Source organism: Lissotriton vulgaris, chromosome 7, assembly GCF_964263255.1.
Source record: "Lissotriton vulgaris chromosome 7, aLisVul1.2, whole genome shotgun sequence".
Classification (NCBI taxonomy): domain Eukaryota; kingdom Metazoa; phylum Chordata; class Amphibia; order Caudata; family Salamandridae; genus Lissotriton; species Lissotriton vulgaris.
The window spans coordinates 1,730,318,038-1,730,338,479 of NC_141695.1; the positions used below are offsets into that span (position 1 = coordinate 1,730,318,038).

The window sequence follows — 20,442 nt, forward strand, 5'->3', positions numbered from 1 at the left end:
TGAACAAGATGGAATCAAAGAAATTCATTGAAAAGTATAATATGATTCATGAGGGATTAAACAAGATAAAAGTGAATTTCCTCATACGTCAACCATTACATTTCACCTAGCAACTACTTTACTTTTTTTTTTTACAAACAAAGCATATGGGATGTGCCTTGTACATGGAGCACTTGTACACATAAGTTATACTGAGTGACAGGAGTGCACATTGCCAATACACATCTGCCTACCTGAAATTGGTCACTGCAACAAATATTATAAGTACTTTAACAACTGATTCTTAGTTTTTGTTTTGAAATACATTCCTGATCATCTTTTCAGAAATAATGTCCTGGGAACCGATATCAAATGCAAACTTAGAGGCAGACAATGCATTTTTCAGTTTTTGACCACACTAAATTGGTTTCCAAATCATTTTAATTGGGAATTATCTATTGCTTTATCACCCTAAATACATCTTATTTCAACATTTTAGTATTCAAATTGCGGTATAACTGAAATTAACAATGGTTTCATCTGTATTCTGATCCCAATAAACACATTAAAATGAGCATTAAAATCAGTTTTTCTTAACTTTTCTTCTCTCTTTTGTCGAAGATTTCATTTGAGTCTCACAGATTGATGGAATCTCAAGGCTGGACAAACAAGGTTTTGCCATGCAAATAATGCTAGAGGGTCTGTCCATCAAATAATAGTGGGAAGTCCTTTAGCTGAGGAATTTTCTGCCACTGGAGAATCTGCTGACCAAGCAAATTCATACTACCCGTAGAGTGGCAGTAACTCAGTTTACTGATTCTCCGGCAGTAAAAAATATTTTAATAGAGGATGTAACATTTTCCCCACAAATCTCAATAGTTTCACAGTTACCACCTAACACCAAGGCATTCCCTAAAATCTTTAGAATTATCCATCAGTAGTTGGTTGAGGGGTGGGTCCTTCCTTGGTGGCGTGGCAGGAGAAGGAACATCCTCCTCTGTACCTTCGGCGGATGCGTGGCGCATGGGCAATGATCAGGGTGGTGGAGCGTAGTTGTCTGGCGGTGTGGTGGAATCTGAGACGGGGGTTGATTTATGCTGATCCATGGTCTTGTAGGGGCTTGCAAGAGTGTATAAGAATCCCAACATAGCATCTCTTCTGGACGTTGAGCCAATGGAGTTTCCTGAGGTAGAGGGGGTGATGTGGGTCAGTTTAGGGAGGTTGAGGACAAGGTGGGCTGCTGCGTTCTGTATGGTCTGAAGTATCTGGAGGAGTTGGGTGTTGATGCCTGTGTAGAACGTGTTTCTGTATTTTAGTTGGCCGGTGGCGAGGGCCTGGGTGACAGTCTTTCTGGTTTTGATGGGTATCCATCCGAAGATTTTCTGAAGCGTGCAGAGGGTGTGGAAGCAGGAGGAGGCGACTGTGTTGACTTTGCACTTTCATGTGAGTTTTCTGTCAAGGATGATTCCGAGGTTGCGGTCTATTGGTGAGGGTCAAAGCTCCTTGAGCCACCAGGAGCCGTCCCACGTTGAGGTGTTGTTCCCGAAGATCAGCACCTCTGTCTTGTCGGTGTTCAGTTTCAGGCAGTTGGTCCTCATCCAGTCGGCGATCATGGTCAGTGCATAATGGTGGAAGATTGTCCCGTGGTGGAAGGGTCATCCGTGAGCTAGAGGATGAGTTGGGTGTTGTCTGCATATGAAAATATGTTGAGTCCGTGGGTTCTGAGGATGTCAGCGTGGGGTTTCATGTAGGTGTTGAACGGGTGGGGCTGAGGGATGATCCTTGGGGTATGGTGCAGATGATGCTTTTGGGTTCCGAGGTGAAGGGTAGTAAACGGATTGTCTGAGTTCAACCTGTGAGGAAGGATGTAATCGTTTTTAGGGCTTACTCCTGTATGCCAATGTGGTTGATTCTGTCAATGAGGGTGTCATGTGATACAGTATAGAATGCTACTGAAAGGTCGAGGAGGTTTAAGGCTGCTGCTTCACCTCTGTTGATATGGATTTGATGTCATTTGCGATGGTTATCACAGCAGTGTCAGTGCTGTTGTTCGATTGGCCGCTGACTTAGGTTGTTTTTTCTAGGTATTCGGTGAGCTGAGAAACAGAAATTGAACGATGGACCCTTCCTAATGTCAGCACCTGACTACCTTTCTCCCCGTAATATCACGTGGCCCTTAAATTAATAAAGGGAATTGTGTGCACACTGGCTGGCACCCATCGTTACTGTGCCTATTCCCTAGGGAATCAGAGTACAAGTAAAACAACCGCAAAGGTGCACCACAAAGGACAAAAAAATATATATAAGTGCAAGTGGTATTTAGCACAAGAAAGAAATATTTCTCAGAGATATGTTGATAATCTTCTGGTAATCTTTATTTTCAGTTTTCAGTACAACATACAGCCGACGCGTTTCGTCCCAAGCTGGGACTTCTTCAGGGCTGTCGGTAAAAAACATATGCATTCCATCAATTTAAATATACAAAAGTTAACATATATTCGAACATTATGTACAATAATAAACCATTTAAAACACTACAAGATAGACATGGAGCTTGTGCATACATGATTAAAAGTATAAGCCCACAAAAGATCTATAGACATGTGCCTATAGAATTTCTAGAAGGGTATGTTAGTAAGAGATGCATGTAAAATAGGGTGGGGTTTGCAATTTTGTGGAAAATGGAAAGCCGGGGAGAGTGCGGCGGCCATGTTAGCCTATGTCCCTATGTGTGATATTGAGTGGGGAATGTGTTATGAGTGCAGGTATCGCGGTGGTGTATAATCTTGTGGGCAAGGAAAATATTTTTGGTCAAGCCCTTATAAAGTTTGTTAAAGTCGCCAAAATCACGGGATCGTTAGGAAAAACGTAAGGAACGCGTATCTGTGCTCCTACCTCCTGTCTCTTTTCTCGTTCTTCTGTCTGCCTTAAAAATCTTTTGTATAAACACTGGCTTAGCAAACACGTTATACCCCTTGCACATGCTCACCAACTTTTCGCTCCAAATGTAAATAGCCCAAGGATTCTTTCCGTCCAACTGTACATAATGTATATATATCTGTACATATCCCTTAATACACATATAGGCACATGTCTATAGATCTTTTGTGGGCTTATACTTTTAATCATGTATGCACAAGCTCCATGTCTATCTTGTAGTGTTTTAAATGGTTTATTATTGTACATAATGTTCGAATATATGTTAACTTTTGTATATTTAAATTGATGGAATGCATATGTTTTTTACCGACAGCCCTGAAGAAGTCCCAGCTTGGGACGAAACGCGTCGGCTGTATGTTGTACTGAAAACTGAAAATAAAGATTACCAGAAGATTATCAACATATCTCTGAGAAATATTTCTTTCTTGTGCTAAATACCACTTGCACTTATATATATTTTTTTGTCCTTTGTGGTGCACCTTTGCGGTTGTTTTACTTATTCGGTGAGCTGAACTATGGTGGGGAACGGGAGCAGCAAGATGGGGCAGTAATCTTTGAGTTTGCTGGGGTTGGCCGTTGGTTTCTTCAGTAGAGGTCTGACCTTGGTTTGTTTCCATTTGGTGGGAAAGGCCACAATGATGATAACAAGGGTTGAGGAGGCTGGTGAGTTTGGCGCTGATTTCTTCGGTCCGAGGTTGAACAAACGATGGGGGCAGGGGTCCATGGGTGCTTCGGAGTGGATGGAAGGCATGATAGCTGCTGTGGTCTGTGTGGTGAGTGGGGGCCAAGCAGTGATTGGGTGGATGGTGTCAGTTGGAGAGTAGAGGTTGTTGAGGTCAGTGGGTTGAGGGCCAAAGTTGTATTAGATGGTGGCTATTTTGCTGTGGAAGTAGTCTGACAATGTGTTGCAGAGTTCTTTGCAAGGGTGGCCAGTGTTCTCAGTGGCAGCCAGGCAGGAGAATTCTCTGAGGATTTTGAAGAGTTCCTTAGTGTGGGTGGCACTTGTTTCGATACAGTCTGTGAGGGAGTCTTGTATGTGTCTTTGATGCGTAGGTGGTACTCGCTGATGGCTGATTTGATGGCGGTTTGTTTGGTGTGTTCGGCGGGGTCTTTGGTAATGCAGCACTGCATTTCCAATTGTGTACCAGCTGGCTTGTTGGGAGTGTCAGCATATCAACAAAATAGATCACTAATAAACAAACTGGCCCATGCAGGTGATCTTTACTGTTACATGTATCCTAAGATTCCTGGTAGAATGCCAATCAATGACCACAGACAACTTTAAGCTTTGCCCATTTCAAACTGGAGATCACAGAGCAGCTATTCAATGTGTTCGCTGCAAAGGTTGTATATCAGAATACTGTTACCTTAATATTGTGTTACAAAAAAATTGTGGCTACATTTAAGTAGCTTAAAAAATATTCTTCATTTGGTTTAGATTTTCTATTTTTTAACACCAGTGTGGAAATTGTTTGGTACACTATATTTAGGATACAATATTTAGTCAGATAATATTTCGGCCATGATATTCTGGCACAATATCATGGGTACATACATTTGGTGTTTGACAATGTCATTTTTCATGTTTTGGCTAATGTTATCAATAATATAAAAATTAAGTCTCTATTACTTGTAATACGTTACTGCAAATTAGTAGTGATGCTGCACTCTTAACTTTCACAGCAAATCAGAGGAAGCGGGCCCTGAAGGCAAACAGTCACCTGCCTGGCATCCCCCTTTATCTGCCAAATGTTTAAGTAGGCATAGTTAACCCTAATGGGCCAGACCACTGTACGCCCACTCCGGGCATTCTTTGGGAAATTGTCAGCACCCTACTATGTCCGCAACAACTTATGTGATCTGTGCGCAACCATCACAAAGATTGGAAGGAGAGTAACTTCTGACTCATGCACTACTTTACACCAGACCTCACATGACAAAATTGTAAGTCATGCCGCAGAAGGCAAGGTGAGGTGTTTACTATTCCTCTGTGTTGGAAAGTCGTTTATTGGCAGGGACAAATGTAGGTCTGCCACTAGCAATAAGGCCACAAACACTCTATAGAGCTCAGAATAGGTCTTAGAAAATAATTCCCATGCTCAACCCTTGGTAGCTTGGCAGCGAGCAGGCAGGCTTAACTTCAAAGACCGGTATGTAAGGCATTTAAAAACACCAATTCAGTAAATAATAAAGACACAGTGCATAATAGAAATCCAACACCAATTAAAAAAAATAGGAAATACTTTTTATCTTTAAAATGACACGAACTTAACAAAAATCCAATGTAGGGAACCGGAGATATGAATTTTCAAAGATTTAGCATTATATAGCACTTAGAAACCTATAGCACCATATTGGGATATCTGGTCACGATAGACCAGCTCAAAGTCAAAGTTTCAGACTGACTGTGATGGAGCCCTGACTGGCTACCCCTCGCGGTAGGTCTCAGTTACAGATCTTACCTTCGGACTTAGAAACTTTCTGGAGCTTTTTCTCGCAGGGTCCCTCAATGCTCTACAATAGGCCAGATTCGGTGAGGGTTCGCTGGCCTCGGATTTCGCATACTCCCAGTCAAACTCTGAAGTCAGACCTATGGAGCTTTTCAGTGGGATGATCCTGGACGGCAGGCCGGCTCGCAGTTGAAAGCAGGCAGCTTGGCTGGCCAGGTTGAGTCTGTCTCCTTACGTAGCTTTTTCCAAAGTTGCTTCAAAGTTCTCCAAACTTTGGAACTTCTTCCTGAAGTTCCCCAAAGGGTCCTAAAGTGTCTCAAACTCACTCCAAGATGGTCCTTGAAAGTTGATGACTTCAGTTCCCACAATCCACTTGGACAAAACCCTTACAAATCCACTGGTAGTTCTCCAGGTTAAGGAATCTTGGTTCTTTTATAACAAGGTAGTGCACTGGGCTGTAGTTCCAGATGGTGCAGTCTTCAGAGGGCAGGACACGCACTCCTTGCTGACTCGTACTCCCAGACGGCTGCCGTAGATTTACAGACATATTTTTTTAATGGATTAAATATATTCACAAGGCGTTGACAAACATATCCATAAGGCGTTGACAACGGAAAGCTTGACCTTTTTTGAACGGCAGAGCGAGTGACAAAAAGAATAGAATCGGGGTGAAATAAACATATTTGTTCTGGTGAGGAGGAGCAGTGATCCTGGATACAATGGATCCTGGTGCTTGTTACCAATATCAAAGGGTTGCGTCAACTACTTAGTTAATTAGAAATAGATCTTTGACAGTACTCTCTGGGTGTTGTCACTTTGGTTGGTTCTATTGAGGGTCCTGATGAAGGTGGTGTCCATTTTCTACCTGTGCCACCGAAACGCGTCAACCATTGATATTGACCACTGACATCTAGATCCTGCTTATTGCAGTTGATATTGTTGGTCAAAGGAGATCAATGCCATTCTGATATCTCCAACTTTCCAAAGTCCTTGTGAGCTAATGAATGCAGTATGGCTGTTGTCTGAATTAGTGTGACTGTATGAGTGAGTGCCTTTTTGTGGTTGTGTGTTCTTTTACCTGGGGTGTACATTATGTTATGAAATGTAATTGAATATGTTGAAGATATTTAATGTGTATGTTTTGTAAATTGATATTAACTTTGATATTTAAAAGAAACATGTTAAAAATGAATAAATAATAATGAAAAAGGAATAAACAAAGTCATAAATAATAATGATGTATTGAGAGTACCTTTATTGGACTGGCCTACTTTTGAATTCTATGTGAATTGCAAGGAAAGAAATATAGGTTGTGAGGGAAGTTTTGTAGTGTGTTTTGCTTTGTTCCCCTCTTTTCCCTGACCTTGAAGTAACTTTTTGAGGGGGTCCCTCTAGTTTTGCATAGGCCTTAGAAATTGAACATCAAACTTCTCGGCATTGTACGACGCATTGATTTCTTAAGTTTCAAGCAGCAGCTCTGAGAGACTCTGCCCCTCTCACATACTTATTCTAAGTTCTTTGGGTCAAGCAGGAGGTCACTCTTGACCAATGGGGGTAGGGTAACTCCCAAAGGTTATGACCACATCCTGTAGAATGTGGCATTATTTTGTCCCAGAGTGCACCAAATCCTCCAAATTCATAATGGCTGATTTTCCAGCAGGGAGTTAAGAGCTGGTTAAACACACCCCTAGGATGGTTAATTTCCATGGACGCTGAATCTGTAGAAATATTGCAGATTCTCCCTCCACAGTGCTCCACAGTGCTCCTAGCATCAAAGTCGAATTTGGGCAACACTTTATCACAAAGTCGGAGTGAAATGTGAAATTTCACTTAACCCAGGGCATATAAAACTCTTTTTATAAGTGTCCACCTTATAAATACCGGACGCCCCCCACCCCTGGGACACCTTGGGGAGGCCCTGGGGGTTCCTAATATGCCAAAACATTGAATGTTATCCATTTGTAGGTGCCCCAACACCAAAGTCAAGTTTAGGCACATTTTACTTTTTTAAAGCAGTCCTGCCACCCAGGGCTGCTTTTAAACTGACCTCAGGCTTCAGCAGGGCACACATGCAAGTGCAGAAAAAGCTGCTGGCCTTTAAACTGCCATGCCCTATTGTGGACTAGGGATGTCTAGGTAGTTTCAATCCCCCTGCCCTTTTATTTACTAGGGTCTGACAGGGTAGGTCTTGCCAATTACAGGGGTACCCCATACCATAGTGTACCCTAGAGTATGTATGTGCTTTCAATGTATTCTAAATGTATCTCTTTCAGCAGAGCACTGGCCCTGGTTCTGGTTAGGCAGACTGGTGGTATGTTCATGAATTATCCCCCACATCGTTACTTGATTTATTTGGACTAGTCATTACTTTGTTTTTTTGTGCTTTTATTAAATCTTTCCTATCCCGATTCTTATATAAATAATTTTCAAAGTGGTCGAAACATCAACAATTGTAATAGTCGACTGTCTTTTAATTTAATTGGGATTATGACTTTCTGACACATGTAACAACAAATGTATCCATATCAGTAACTTGTATTTATGCTTTCTGTATACCACTTGCACACTTTCAATTCACCCTTTTCACCTTTGTGCCTTAATATTCTTTGGAGAACCTGGTTTCGAAGCAACATGTTACTTTAAAGAAATGAGATTTGGCTCTTTAATTATTATCTTTAAATGTATAGTTTTAACACTAATTAAATATATCTTGATTTGATTCCAGAGTTAACAATATAGTGATGGTTTTTGCATGGTTGCCACAGAAGTTGAGGCTTAGATTTCCCCCATAGAGACCACTTTTTTCCTTTATATATTGATTTCACATATGTCAGGTGACAGACAGGGTGACAAGAGCTGGGTTCATCGCAGGCTGTCTTCATCAAAGGCATCCAATTGGGGACATAAAGATCACTTTAAACTTTTATCTTAATACTGTAACCTATAAAGTGCTTCATAACTGGTCACAGAACAACTTGTGACTTGAAAGATCCTTATGTTGGATAGCTTGAAGTGCATTATAAAACCCTCAAAACATGTAACTTGCACCTCACTGGCTTTCTCCCTCCCAAGGGGTTGCTTGAGGAAATAATTTGTCCACAAAATCACCCCAGAAGAAGGAAGGCTGTTAGCATCTCTGATTGTGGGGTAGTTGGTCCCAGTGCTGGTGTCAGCCATCTACTTCATCTGCTTGTGGTCCAGTGGATGGATTCTTACTCCGTGATTTTGGTCCTACCAGATTCTCCATTACAAATCGCTTCAGTAGAGGTACTGTTAAACTGGCGAAAAGGGTAAGTCTTCTTTTCAATAATTACGCTTTTGATTACGTTTGTGCCTTTGGAGAAACATTATAGCTCTTGGAGCTGTCGAAGCCATGACCGGCTATTCAAGGTCAAAAATGTTCTTTTTATGATTTCCTTAATGTTGGTGTCGCAGTGCTGAGGATGCATTGACTTTGTTATCTTTGGCTTGGCCAAGACCCTTGTGATACCCACGTACTCAGAGGAAGAAAAAAAGAAAATACCCTGATGCCATCAATAGGGTTTTTTCCCCACCGCTGACATGGCATGGAGGTGACATCCTTACCACAATATAGGTAACCATGAAATTGAACCTCTACATCCTTAAGACTAGAGGTGCTAAGACTAAACACACCATTTAACTCACTTCCAAACTTCCAAGAGAATACATAGTTTAACGTTTCTGAGAGTCCCACGTATTATTTAATGACAGCATTGTTAGATATTTTTATGAGAAACAACTTAAAAGTTGTGTACCTAAAATTGGCATGGTGGGCTCTTTTCAGAAAGGCTGGTTAGAGTGTATGGGGAGATCCGCCAACTACTCAAGGAGAATCTAAATAGTTTGAGGGAATATGTTAGAGTATCATTTACATGAGGTAATACCAATACAACTACAACAACCAGATGGATACCCTGTCTGTCCTCCTCTTGGTGTCATTAAGAGGTCAGGGAAATGCAGTTTTTTGGACTGAGTAGTCACTGTTGGTTCTGTTGCTGGCAAAACCTTTGCGGTGACCAAGTGATTCTCAATGGCTTCTAATCTGTCCATGTCAATCAAGCCAACTAGACAGAAAAAGACCAAACTATGTTCATCATGCATTGTGGAAAAACATCTAACTCATAGGGGACCTCTGTTATATTATTTCCAAACAAAGTCCCCTGTTTGGGGTTCTTTCTTTATAAATAAAATAAGTTAAGGCAGGTCTCCTGCTGAGGCATCAAGGCATTGCTACTATAATGCCTTGATGCCTCAATAATAATAAGGGTGGCAAAGGTGGTGTTGCACCAGTGATACGAAGACGACCCGCCAAACACTAAACAGGGCCCTATAGTGTTGTGTGGTAACATATAACCCACTGATGTGCATTAAAGCTTCCAATGGAGGACTTTACGCTAGTGGAGAACCTGCAAGCACAATTATTACAACCATGAGAATGGAATGACAGAGGTAATAAGGGTCAGTAGAATTACAATCACCATCTACATGGATGACGTATCGCATCTTGATGTGTCCGTCAAGCACCTTGTTCTACTAGATTTTTACCTGAAGATTACATTTTTGCATCAAACCATAAAAGGCAATGCAAACAATGAGATTTAAAAGCAGAAAGTAAAATAATGGTGATTTTTAAAGGGGTTTTATTAATTTCCTGCAATAATACGGTGTCTAGATTATCGGCTACGAATGTATCACCATGTTAAGTACAGATTTGCTCTACTTTAAATCTTTGTCTGCTTACCTTGATGGCATACCTTTTAAAGATACGTGCACGCAGCGTATGAAAAGTAAATCTGTTCTTACCTATGTTTACTTACCTTGACACTGAGTTGTTGTCAATTACAGGACACAGTTTAACTGTAGGCCGATTTTTAAAAACTCATTATCATTAGATACAGCTGGTCACAACCCAGACAAAGGCAGTGTGCTATTGATATAAATAAGTATTTCGGAAATATAACTCTTAATGTTTTGTTTAAACACTACACTACTAAAACCTTATGGTTTCTCATATAAATTAACGTGCTGGTATGTGGGCAAATAGTTTAACTGTGCATTGACCAAGGTATTCATACCATACCCAGTGTTACAGATTGCCAGCAAAATGCATGCACATAGGTTCTCCACATTATTAAAAGAAACATACCAACAATTCCTTCATGTTTTCAAATTCTTAAAAGCTCTAGAGCAGTGACTGTAGAATGATTTGTTGTAAAATCCTTGGTGTTCTTTTTTAGCATTGTAATTCTGCCACTAAAGGTTTGATAACCATTTGGGGAGGGTTTAGACAACTCTTAAAGAGTTTCAAAGCATTGTATTTGTCTCTGTGGTTGCAAGGCTACATTTCAAAAGGTGAAAAACAAATGCCAGGTGTTGCTGATTTGTTTAAAGTTTTTAGTTGCCATGCCATTAAAACACCAGCTGTGCCAGTAAATAGGTGGCAACCCTACATGCAAACCAATATAATAAAGGTGACGTGGTGTAGAAGGCACACAGGCACATCCCATATGGTTAATAAATGAACCAATGCATTTGCTGCACGAATCACCATGTGTATTAAAAATCCATATGCACCATATATGAGCCCATGCATTTTTGAACTAATAAACACCCTCCTTAAAAACAAAGAAATGTTCAAACAATAACAAATACATAGGCACACATGAATATATTTGCATGCACAAAAATATATAAAGAGAAGAAAAATGTATATTGACTTACAAGTTTGCCCACAATTTAAGGGACATATATATAAAACTAAGAGCACCTCCATACCACTAATAGATTCTCATACACATTGGCATATACACTCAGACGTGTTCAAACATTAATCCAAATTTTAAAAAAAACCCTCCCCACCACTCAACTTCACTGAGTCCTTATTCATGCACCACAACTAACCCTCATCTCACATTCGCAATACTATGTACCCTTATTTGTACACTCATCCCAGCTATGTTCGTCCTCACCGCTAATGTGTGGACCAGTTGCACTTTCCATGTATGATCACTTCGCATTCAGCAGCAAATGGCTTTCACTCAGTACACTCTGTGGTTGCTCGCTCCAAACTTATCAACCACCCACTCTCTCTGTTACACTTCTGCACATCGGATACCCTTAGTGCGGTAAAAACCCCACTGACCAGGACGAGCACAGACTTGACCAGGGTGTCCTTGCGTCCTCTCTCAGGCAGGGCGATCACCTGCGACCCGTTGAGTCCCACAGCTTCAACGTTGACTGTGAAGTAAACCTCACCTAAAGTTAAAACAAACCAGGAGTAAGAAGGAGGATGAAACTTGTGGAAGAATATAAACTAGCTACTTACCTGTAACTTTGGTTTTCCAACTTGGTATTTTTCATTGGTGCCAAACATCCATGACAGCACAGCCATTACATTGCACTGCTTTTACAATGCAACTGTTACAACGCAACTGCATTTATATCGCATGCCATTACAACGCATGCATTACAATGCATGTCACTGCAATGCATGCAATTACAACACATACCAGTACAATGCATGCCATTACAACACATTATAAGGTAAGTAATTGAGATTTACCCCTACAGGATCCAACACTTACCCTACTGTTGCACTCACTGGAGTGGGAATAGTAATTGTTACCCCTAGACTATCCAACACTTACCCTACTGTTGCTCTAAAATGCGTTGTAATGATATGCATTGTAATGGTATACGTTGTTATGGTAGTTTTTAAAAATGCGTAGTAAAATCATGCAATGTAATGGTAGTTGCGATGTAAAAACTGCGTTGTAAAAGCATGCGTTGTAATTGTTTGCATTGTAACCTCATATATTCTTCATAGATTAATATGCTTGAATCATTCACTGTCATCAGGCTCGGTATCACCCAGTACCTTTAAATAAACAGAGTCAAGCAATCGCCAGAGGCCCAACAACCGTGTTTATTTAGTAGCGGATTCACATAATTTGAAACAGCCCTTCAGTCAACAAATTAAATGGCTGTGCACGGCACACCCACGGGCCTCTTAGTTCAGAACTCCCATTAAAACAGTGTTGGATGTAACCAAATAGCTAGCAAGGCTCTCTCCAGAAGGAGATCGATTAGATGTGAATCTATGAATGCTGGAGAGCTGCATATACAGGTAACTAATTTCTTTATCAGAATTGGATCTTTCAGAGATTCACCTGTATGGATCAGAACATCAAGTAGTCATTTAGGGCCATATGTATCAAGATACAAATTAGCGATTCTGGAATAGCGATTTTTAAGAAATCGCTATTTCAGAATCGCTAATTGGTATGTATCAAGAAAATCGCAATTTTTTAGCGATTTCTTGATATTCTTTAATTGCGAATTCGCAAATTGTGAATTCACAATTAAGGAATACTTTCTCATTCATTTCTATGGGTCTCCTGGCCCATAGGAAGGAATGGGAATTGATTCTCTGTTTGCGATTCGCAATTTGCTAATCGCAAATTGAGAATAATTTCAAGGGTGCAGGTGTGTCCAAAGGACCCCTGAACCCCCTGCAACCTGAGGCATTTGGAAGGTCACTCCCTTCTTTTCAAAGGCTCCCTTGTGGCAAAGATTGTGTGCATTCCGGTCACAGTCTTTAAAGAATGCCAATGTCCACGCCCTGAATGAGCTGCTCTAATGAGGCTTCGGGGCATTCTGGAGACTGTAGTCCCGGGAAATTGATACCGCAGATGGTTCCACTTATTACTGTTGGATGACATTTACGGGCCCCCAAATGAGCCTCAGGAATCGGGCTTTGCTCTAAATCCTATGCCTGTAAACGCGTCAAGCGGCGGACAAGCTGTTTAATGGTATCGGGAAATGGGACATTGTTCATGCCTCAAATAAAGACGTTTGTCTTCACCTGTGTTCGAGTGCGGCTCATTGCTACTGGAAAACTTTGGAGCTTGGATATATATATATAGGCGGGTGCAGCAAGGAAGCGATGGTACCTTCCAAAATGTGGGAGCTCGAGTGAAAGCACCACCACACTCACGGGGCTTCCAGGCAAGGCTTTTATTCATAACAGGTCGCTCGATGGCTGGAAACCGGGAACAAGGTTCATATAAATTATCCTGCTTCGTCTTAATGTCCTGACGCGTTTCGAAGGTGGCTGCCTTCTTCTTCAGAGGAGGACGAATGCATTTTGCAGGGTAGAGGCGGGAAAGACCCTTTTTTACGTTCAGGGCATGTCCCTGGATGAGCGCAGTGCCTTGTGGTGGTTGTAGTCCTGCCAGTGATGCCTACTCGCATATAGCGTGCAAGTTCGGGGTTTTCATTCGTCATGCAACGGCCCTGTCCTGGAGGCCCCTCGCCAGCCAGGCAACGTGGTGATAATGGAGCTAGGGAGAAGTATATGATCATCTCCCCACAAGCTGGATGCTCGCCGTCTTGGACTCGTTACATCTCGCTGCGTGGCGGTGCTCGGCGTAATGCAGTACAGCTGCGACGCTCAATTCCCATCAAGGCGCCGATCACTCTTCTCAGGCGGGTGCAGCAAGGAAGGTGATGGGACCTTCCAAAATGTGGGAGCTCGAGTGAAAACACCACCACACTCACGGGGCTTCCAGGTAAGGCTTTTATTCATAACAGGTCGCTCGATAGCTGGAAACCGGGAACAAGGTTCATATAAATTATGCTGCTTCGTCTTAATGTCCTGACGCGTTTCGAAGGCGGCTGCCTTCTTCTTCAGAGGAGGACGAATGCATTTTGCAGGGTAGAGGCAGGAAACACCCTTCTTTTATGTTCAGGGCAAGTCCCTGGATGAGCGCAGTGCCTTGTGGTGTTTGTAGTCCTGCCAGTGATGCCTACTCGCATATAGCGTGCAAGTTCGGGGTTTTCATTCGTCATGCAACGGCCCTGTCCTGGAGACCCCTCGCCAGCCAGGCAACGTGGTGATAATGGAGCTAGGGAGAAGTATATGATCATCTCCCCACAAGCTGGATGCTCGCCGTCTTGGACTCATTACATCTCGCTGCGTGGCAGTGCTCGGCGTAATGCAGTACAGCTGCGACGCTCAATTTCCATCAAGGCGCCGATCACTCTTCTCAGGCGGGTGCAGCAAGGAAGGTGATGGGACCTTCCAAAATGTGGGAGCTCGAGTGAAAACACCGCCACACTCACGGGGCTTCCAGGCAAGACTTTTATTCATAACAGGTCGCTCGATAGCTGGAAACCAGGAACAAGGTTCATATAAATTATCCTGCTTCGTCTTAATGTCCTGACGCGTTTCGAAGGCGGCTGCCTTCTTCTTCAGAGGAGGACGAATGCATTTTGCAGGGTAGAGGCAGGAAACACCCTTCTTTTATGTTCAGGGCACGTCCCTGGATGAGCGCAGTGCCTTGTGGTGTTTGTAACCCTGCCAGTGATGCCTACTCGCATATAGCGTGCAAGTTCGGGGTTTTCATTCGTCATGCAAGGGCCCTGTCCTGGAAACCCCTCGCCAGCCAGGCAACGTGGTGATAATGGAGCTAGGGAGAAGTATATGATCATCTCCCCACAATCTGGATGCTCGCCGTCTTGGACTCGTTACATCTCGCTGCGTGGCGGTGCTCGGCGTAATGCAGTACAGCTGCGACGCTCAATTCCCATCAAGGCGCCGATCACTCTTCTCAGGCGGGTGCAGCAAGGAAGGCGATGGTACCTTCCAAAATGTGGGAGCTCGAGTGAAAACACCACCACACTCACGGGGCTTCCAGGCAAGGCTTTTATTCATAACAGGTCGCTCGATAGCTGGAAACCGGGAACAGGGTTCATATAAATTATCCTGCTTCGTCTTAATGTCCTGACGCGTTTCGAAGGCGGCTGCCTTCTTCTTCAGAGGAGGACGAATGCATTTTGCAGGGTAGAGGCAGGAAACACCCTTCTTTTATGCTCAGGGCACGTCCCTGGATGAGCGCAGTGCCTTGTGGTGTTTGTAGTCCTGCCAGTGATGCCTACTCGCATATAGCGTGCAAGTTCGGGGTTTTCATTCATCATGCAACGGCCCTGTCCTGGAGACCCCTCGCCAGCCAGGCAACGTGGTGATAATGGAGCTAGGGAGAAGTATACGATCATCTCCCAACAAGCTGGATGCTCGCCGTCTTGGACTCGTTACATCTCGCTGCGTGGCGAGATATATATATATATATGTATATGTATATATATATATATATATATATATATATATATATATATATATATATATATATATATATATATACATATATATACATATATATATATATATATATATATATATATATATATATATATATATATATATATATATATATATATATATATATATATATATATATATATATATATATATATATATATATATATATATATATTCCACAACACCGTTCACCAGGTGGCCGAACACTGCAGTGGTTGCTTCCGTCATGGTAGGTGACTCCGTCTTGTTACACAACAACTCCAAAACATACGGAGCACACTCAGGGATCTTTGAAAAAATGGTTTATTGTTGCAAATGCATTTCGGTATTCCACCTTCCTCAGTGCTAAAACCATTTGCCAATTCTGCTCAGCTACCATTCTTTAAAATTGTTACTCACGCTTCATTGGTGCAGCTTCAACCAATTACAGGACAGCACATCCCACATTGGGCAGAGATAGCGGATCGGCAGGGACTCAATGTCCCATAATGCACCTTTGTTGTCCATGTCCGTTATCAAAGTATTGAATGTTTTTGGCTTTTTCATCATTTTGCCTATTGAAGTGCTGTGATGATGGTGAAGCTTTTAATTGTAGATTAAGTTGAGCTGACCCAAGTTATGGTGCCATAATTTGTTTTTATTTCTTGCCTCGGATCTCAGAGATGTACTCCAGAAGGTAGCAAGTTTCAAACGTTGTTTATTAGGACAGCTGGGCACTACAGCTGAAGTTTAAAGTCCTGATGCATTTCGAAGCTCACGCTTCGTCCTCATGGGACGGCAATGCAAAAAGTGACGCATGCACTCCTTGGTGAGCATGCCGGTCACCAGGGAGCGCATGCGCGATGGATTAATAATGGCTGCAGGTTTTCGTCACTTTTTGCATTGCCGTCCCATGAGGAAGAAGCGTGAGCTTCGAAACCCGTCTGGACTTTAAACTTCAGCTGTAGTGGAGAATTCACTATCTTCCAAAACTTAACATTATCTTTCTTTAGACAATACTCGTGTAGATCTAACCAAACTTCCTCTTTTAATTTATAATTTCTGTTCTTTTGGGCCTATTTATAAAGTGGTCTAGCTTTCCTTATCTCTTCTCTATTCCTGGGTAGCTTTTTCAAGGCTATTGTTAGATTCTTATGTGCTTTACCGCATTCATTATCAAACCCCCCCCCCCATTTTTTGCACAATCTCATCTTTTGTTTAGCCGTAAGAATTTCCTTAATCTTAGCTGAGATGTTCAAGAATGCTTTTATCGCGTCAGCTCCTTTATTTTCCACCGCTAGGCACACATTGAAATCCTCTTGTGTTTTGTGTACAAGCTGCCCCAAAAACGCGGTGGGATCCACCTTCTGTCATTTTAGTGTATATCCATTTCTGCTCGACAAACTGAGTTCCTGATTATATGAAACCCACTTCACCCATTCTATGACGAATGCCATTCTCGAATGAGAGAGAGACACTAATGGGATAGTGATCACTCAACGCATTGCAGAGTGTCACATATGTTAAAAACTTTGTACATTTCTTATTTTTTGAAAACAAAACAAAATCAATTGTCGTGTTACAACCTCTCCCTATATAAGTGGGCTTAAAAGCTACTGCAGGATACATAATTCATTAGCAAAGTCTAGATTCAATTCGGACATAATTTCATTCAGCATATCTCCCACAACTGAATGTGTAAAATGTGGTGCAGCATCGTCTATTTCCCCCAACCCGCATATTCCATTCTGGTAGTGCCTACACAGATAACAATTAAAATCCCCACTCCAGATACAGCACGGTTCCCCTTTAGAACTCTCTTGGAGTTTCCTTAGATCCCTTTGTAATTGGTTCAGGACACTCAGAATCATATTTTTTGGAACATTATTTTAAAAATTGACAATTATCAAACAGCCAACTTCTTTCCCTTGTAGCTCCACAATCTGCTAAAAATCATTAGTTCTTACAAACGTTACTTGCTCCATAATTAACAGATTTGAAATATAAATCCATAGGCCACCTTTAGATCTGCCAGCTTTACTAGGAAAAGCTGGGGTATGATAAGTCTGAAAACCCTCCATATGGAGCTCACTGATCTGCCAAGTCTCTTGTAAGCAGATTATCAGGTGATCATCCACAACCTTCAGCCATGCTGGGTCATATATCTTTGCGGCCAACTCCGCTATATTACAAAACACTAAATTGCAATGTTGATTCCCTGATGATTGAGGCCTATCAAGTGATTTTAGGTTTGCAATATTTATGATATCATTAGGGATACTTTTATCCGATTGTTCCATTGCATAACTTACAGTTTCTAGTTCTGCCCTTCCTTGTTTGTAAAGAGACTGAGGGTCAGTCATTAAACAGCTATCCATGGGGTCATCCACCTCGTATTGTACTATAGACGTGGCTATTACCGTATTTTCCGGCGTATAAGACGACCCGGCGTATAAGACGACCCCCTACTTTTGTTGATAAAATGTAGGTTTCGTGCTATACTCGCCGTATAAGACTACCCCCACTTCCAGCGCAGCCCAACGCAGGATGTGTATATAAGCTTAAATTCAGATGTGTGTTGCCACTGGCATTATGTACAAGGTTTAATTCTAATCTGTCATATTTCATTGTACACACATTGTGCGGACAGGTAAATGAGGCACATGCTCTTCTTACATACTGTCGATTGAACTTTATTACATCAGTGAAAAAGGAAACAAGCTAGGAGCACATAGTTTCCCAGAATACTTAATGCTATTGAGGACCAATAATAAGGCTTCCAGAGACTTGCGTTATTCGTCCAGAACTTCTGCAAACAACATGGCCTCATATTATGTACCTGGCACAAGTTTGCGAATGCTCATGCACAGGTGGACATCACCATGTGGCAACTGAAAATACTGTCTCTTGCCACAGAAAAAACAGCATCGGTCTTCTGTTAAAGTTAAGCTGCACCATTTCCTATTGAGAAGCGGTCTGACACCTTCGGGTGAAGTCCACGCTATATAAAAACGCATGAAAACATACCGTCAAATTTGGTACCCGGCGTATAAGACGACCCCCGACTTTCCAGAACATTTTAAGGGGTTAAAAAGTCGTCTTATATGCCGGAAAATACGGTAACCTTTTATCTAACCTATTCTCCGAAACCGTACAATTTGTTGGCATATGATCCTTCCTGCCCCTACTTGGGTCTTCAGGTAATGCTCAATCCACGTTCCCCAACGATAATAATGGTGTGTATATTTTTTGTACAGCCACATTAAAAGGATTCCACCTTGCTCTATAGTTCTGCACCGGGTATATAGACTGTCCTTCCAAACTTTGGGGTTTATAGAAAAAACCTAGAGGGAGTACACACACTTCTCTCTCATTTATGTGAATTTTAGCTATCCTGGTCAATAATACATGAAGGAGTCTGGGATCTCCAAATGTTAGAACAATGCAGCCCCCATCCAAGTCACCAGCCACCATTTTCCCTCTATTGCCTACCCAGCTGACACGGCGGGACATTTTAAAATTTGTGAATAGAGCTTCACCCAAGGCAGTTTTATCCCCTAGCCATGAGAGTGATTTATTACGCAGAGTTTCCCATGATTCATGAGCTTCTTCCGGTAGGGGCGGGACATTTGCTATTACAATAACATAAGGTGAAGCAGCCGGAGGCAGATCAAGATGGCTGCCATTGTTTCTATGGATCTTAGGCGTAGGCCTCTCTATTCTTTGGCTCGCATCTTGTCCTTTGGATTTTTGCGAATCCAGGGTCTGTCTCGGGGTGGCTTGATTTGCCATGGTATTACTATTAATGGTATTATCCGACTTTGTCTGGACATCATTCTTTGTAAGGCCATTCACATGTGAGATTACCGGATTCAATGGCTGCGTAGAGCTGCCATGTACCGGTAAATAAGTGTTACTGGCATTGTGCCTCAAATGGTTGTCACTTTTTAATTGAGTCTCAATGGCCACCACTTTTTCAAGAAGATTTTCCATTGAGCCTTTTAGAAAGGAATACAATTTATCTAAGGTTTTTGTGATATTAACCAAATCTTTTCTATATTCCTCTAAAGGGTATCCGTTTTTTTCAAGCCCATCTCCCGTCTGTTTCTTATTCCGAGTTAACTTGACAGACTTATTAATGGCTTTCCTTTTTCTCCCTGGAGTTTTTCTATTTTTGGCCAAATTTATATTCCCATCTTTGGTCACATCATTATTACCTTGGTTTAATACGCTATTTTAGGTGGGGGCTCTATCTCCTGTTCGGAGTCTGTTACCTCAATGTGATCCAAAATATCCAAGACACACCCATTATTGCGCCCGTCTTGGTTACCCCTGCATTAACAATCTCACCTTGACTTTGTGGAGCTTCTCCCCCTGCAACTTAAATCTACAGGTAGGGATAGTCTACCCTGTGATAGTGTCTCCTCTACAGATATTATTTGTTCCTCAATAGCTCCCATGGCCCCTTTTAGATATGTCATCAGTGATTGTTGTCCACCTCGACCTCCAATTTCTGTATTAGTACTAGAGGAGGAAGCATTCTTTCTTTTTCCCATGATGTGGGAATAATACTATATCATACCCCAAAAAGGAAATATGCTAATACAGCAACAACACACTGCAGAGGTACTTTGTGAGATACACTGGGATATTGCAGGGTAAAAGGAGAAATAATTCAACAGCAAGGTACAGGGTTATATAAGAAGTACTTACATTATATCAGAACATGGTACAGGACTGTGCAAATTATGCTGGGGTTGTGGCTAAGGTGGTAAAGTGCCAAAGTGCCAGCAGCTAGATACCGGAATGTACAAGGAATTGCTTGTATTGGTAAGGGAAGAATGAGCAAATTATGCCGGGATAGGGATTTAAAGGGTAAAGTGTCTATGTGCCAACCGCTAATTGCGGAAATGT

General features: G+C 41.9%; 1 protein-coding gene across 1 annotated transcript in view; it reads right to left on the reverse strand.

Annotated features, from left to right (window-relative positions):
• The window catches only part of LOC147706481 (alpha-2-macroglobulin-like protein 1), a 690,635-nt gene that overhangs the window by 346,626 nt on the left and 323,567 nt on the right, over positions 1–20,442 (reverse strand). The window contains exon 11 of the mRNA XM_086929617.1: positions 11,533–11,645. Coding sequence (XP_086785743.1) covers positions 11,533–11,645 — 113 coding nt within the window. The remainder of the gene's footprint in view (positions 1–11,532; positions 11,646–20,442) is intronic.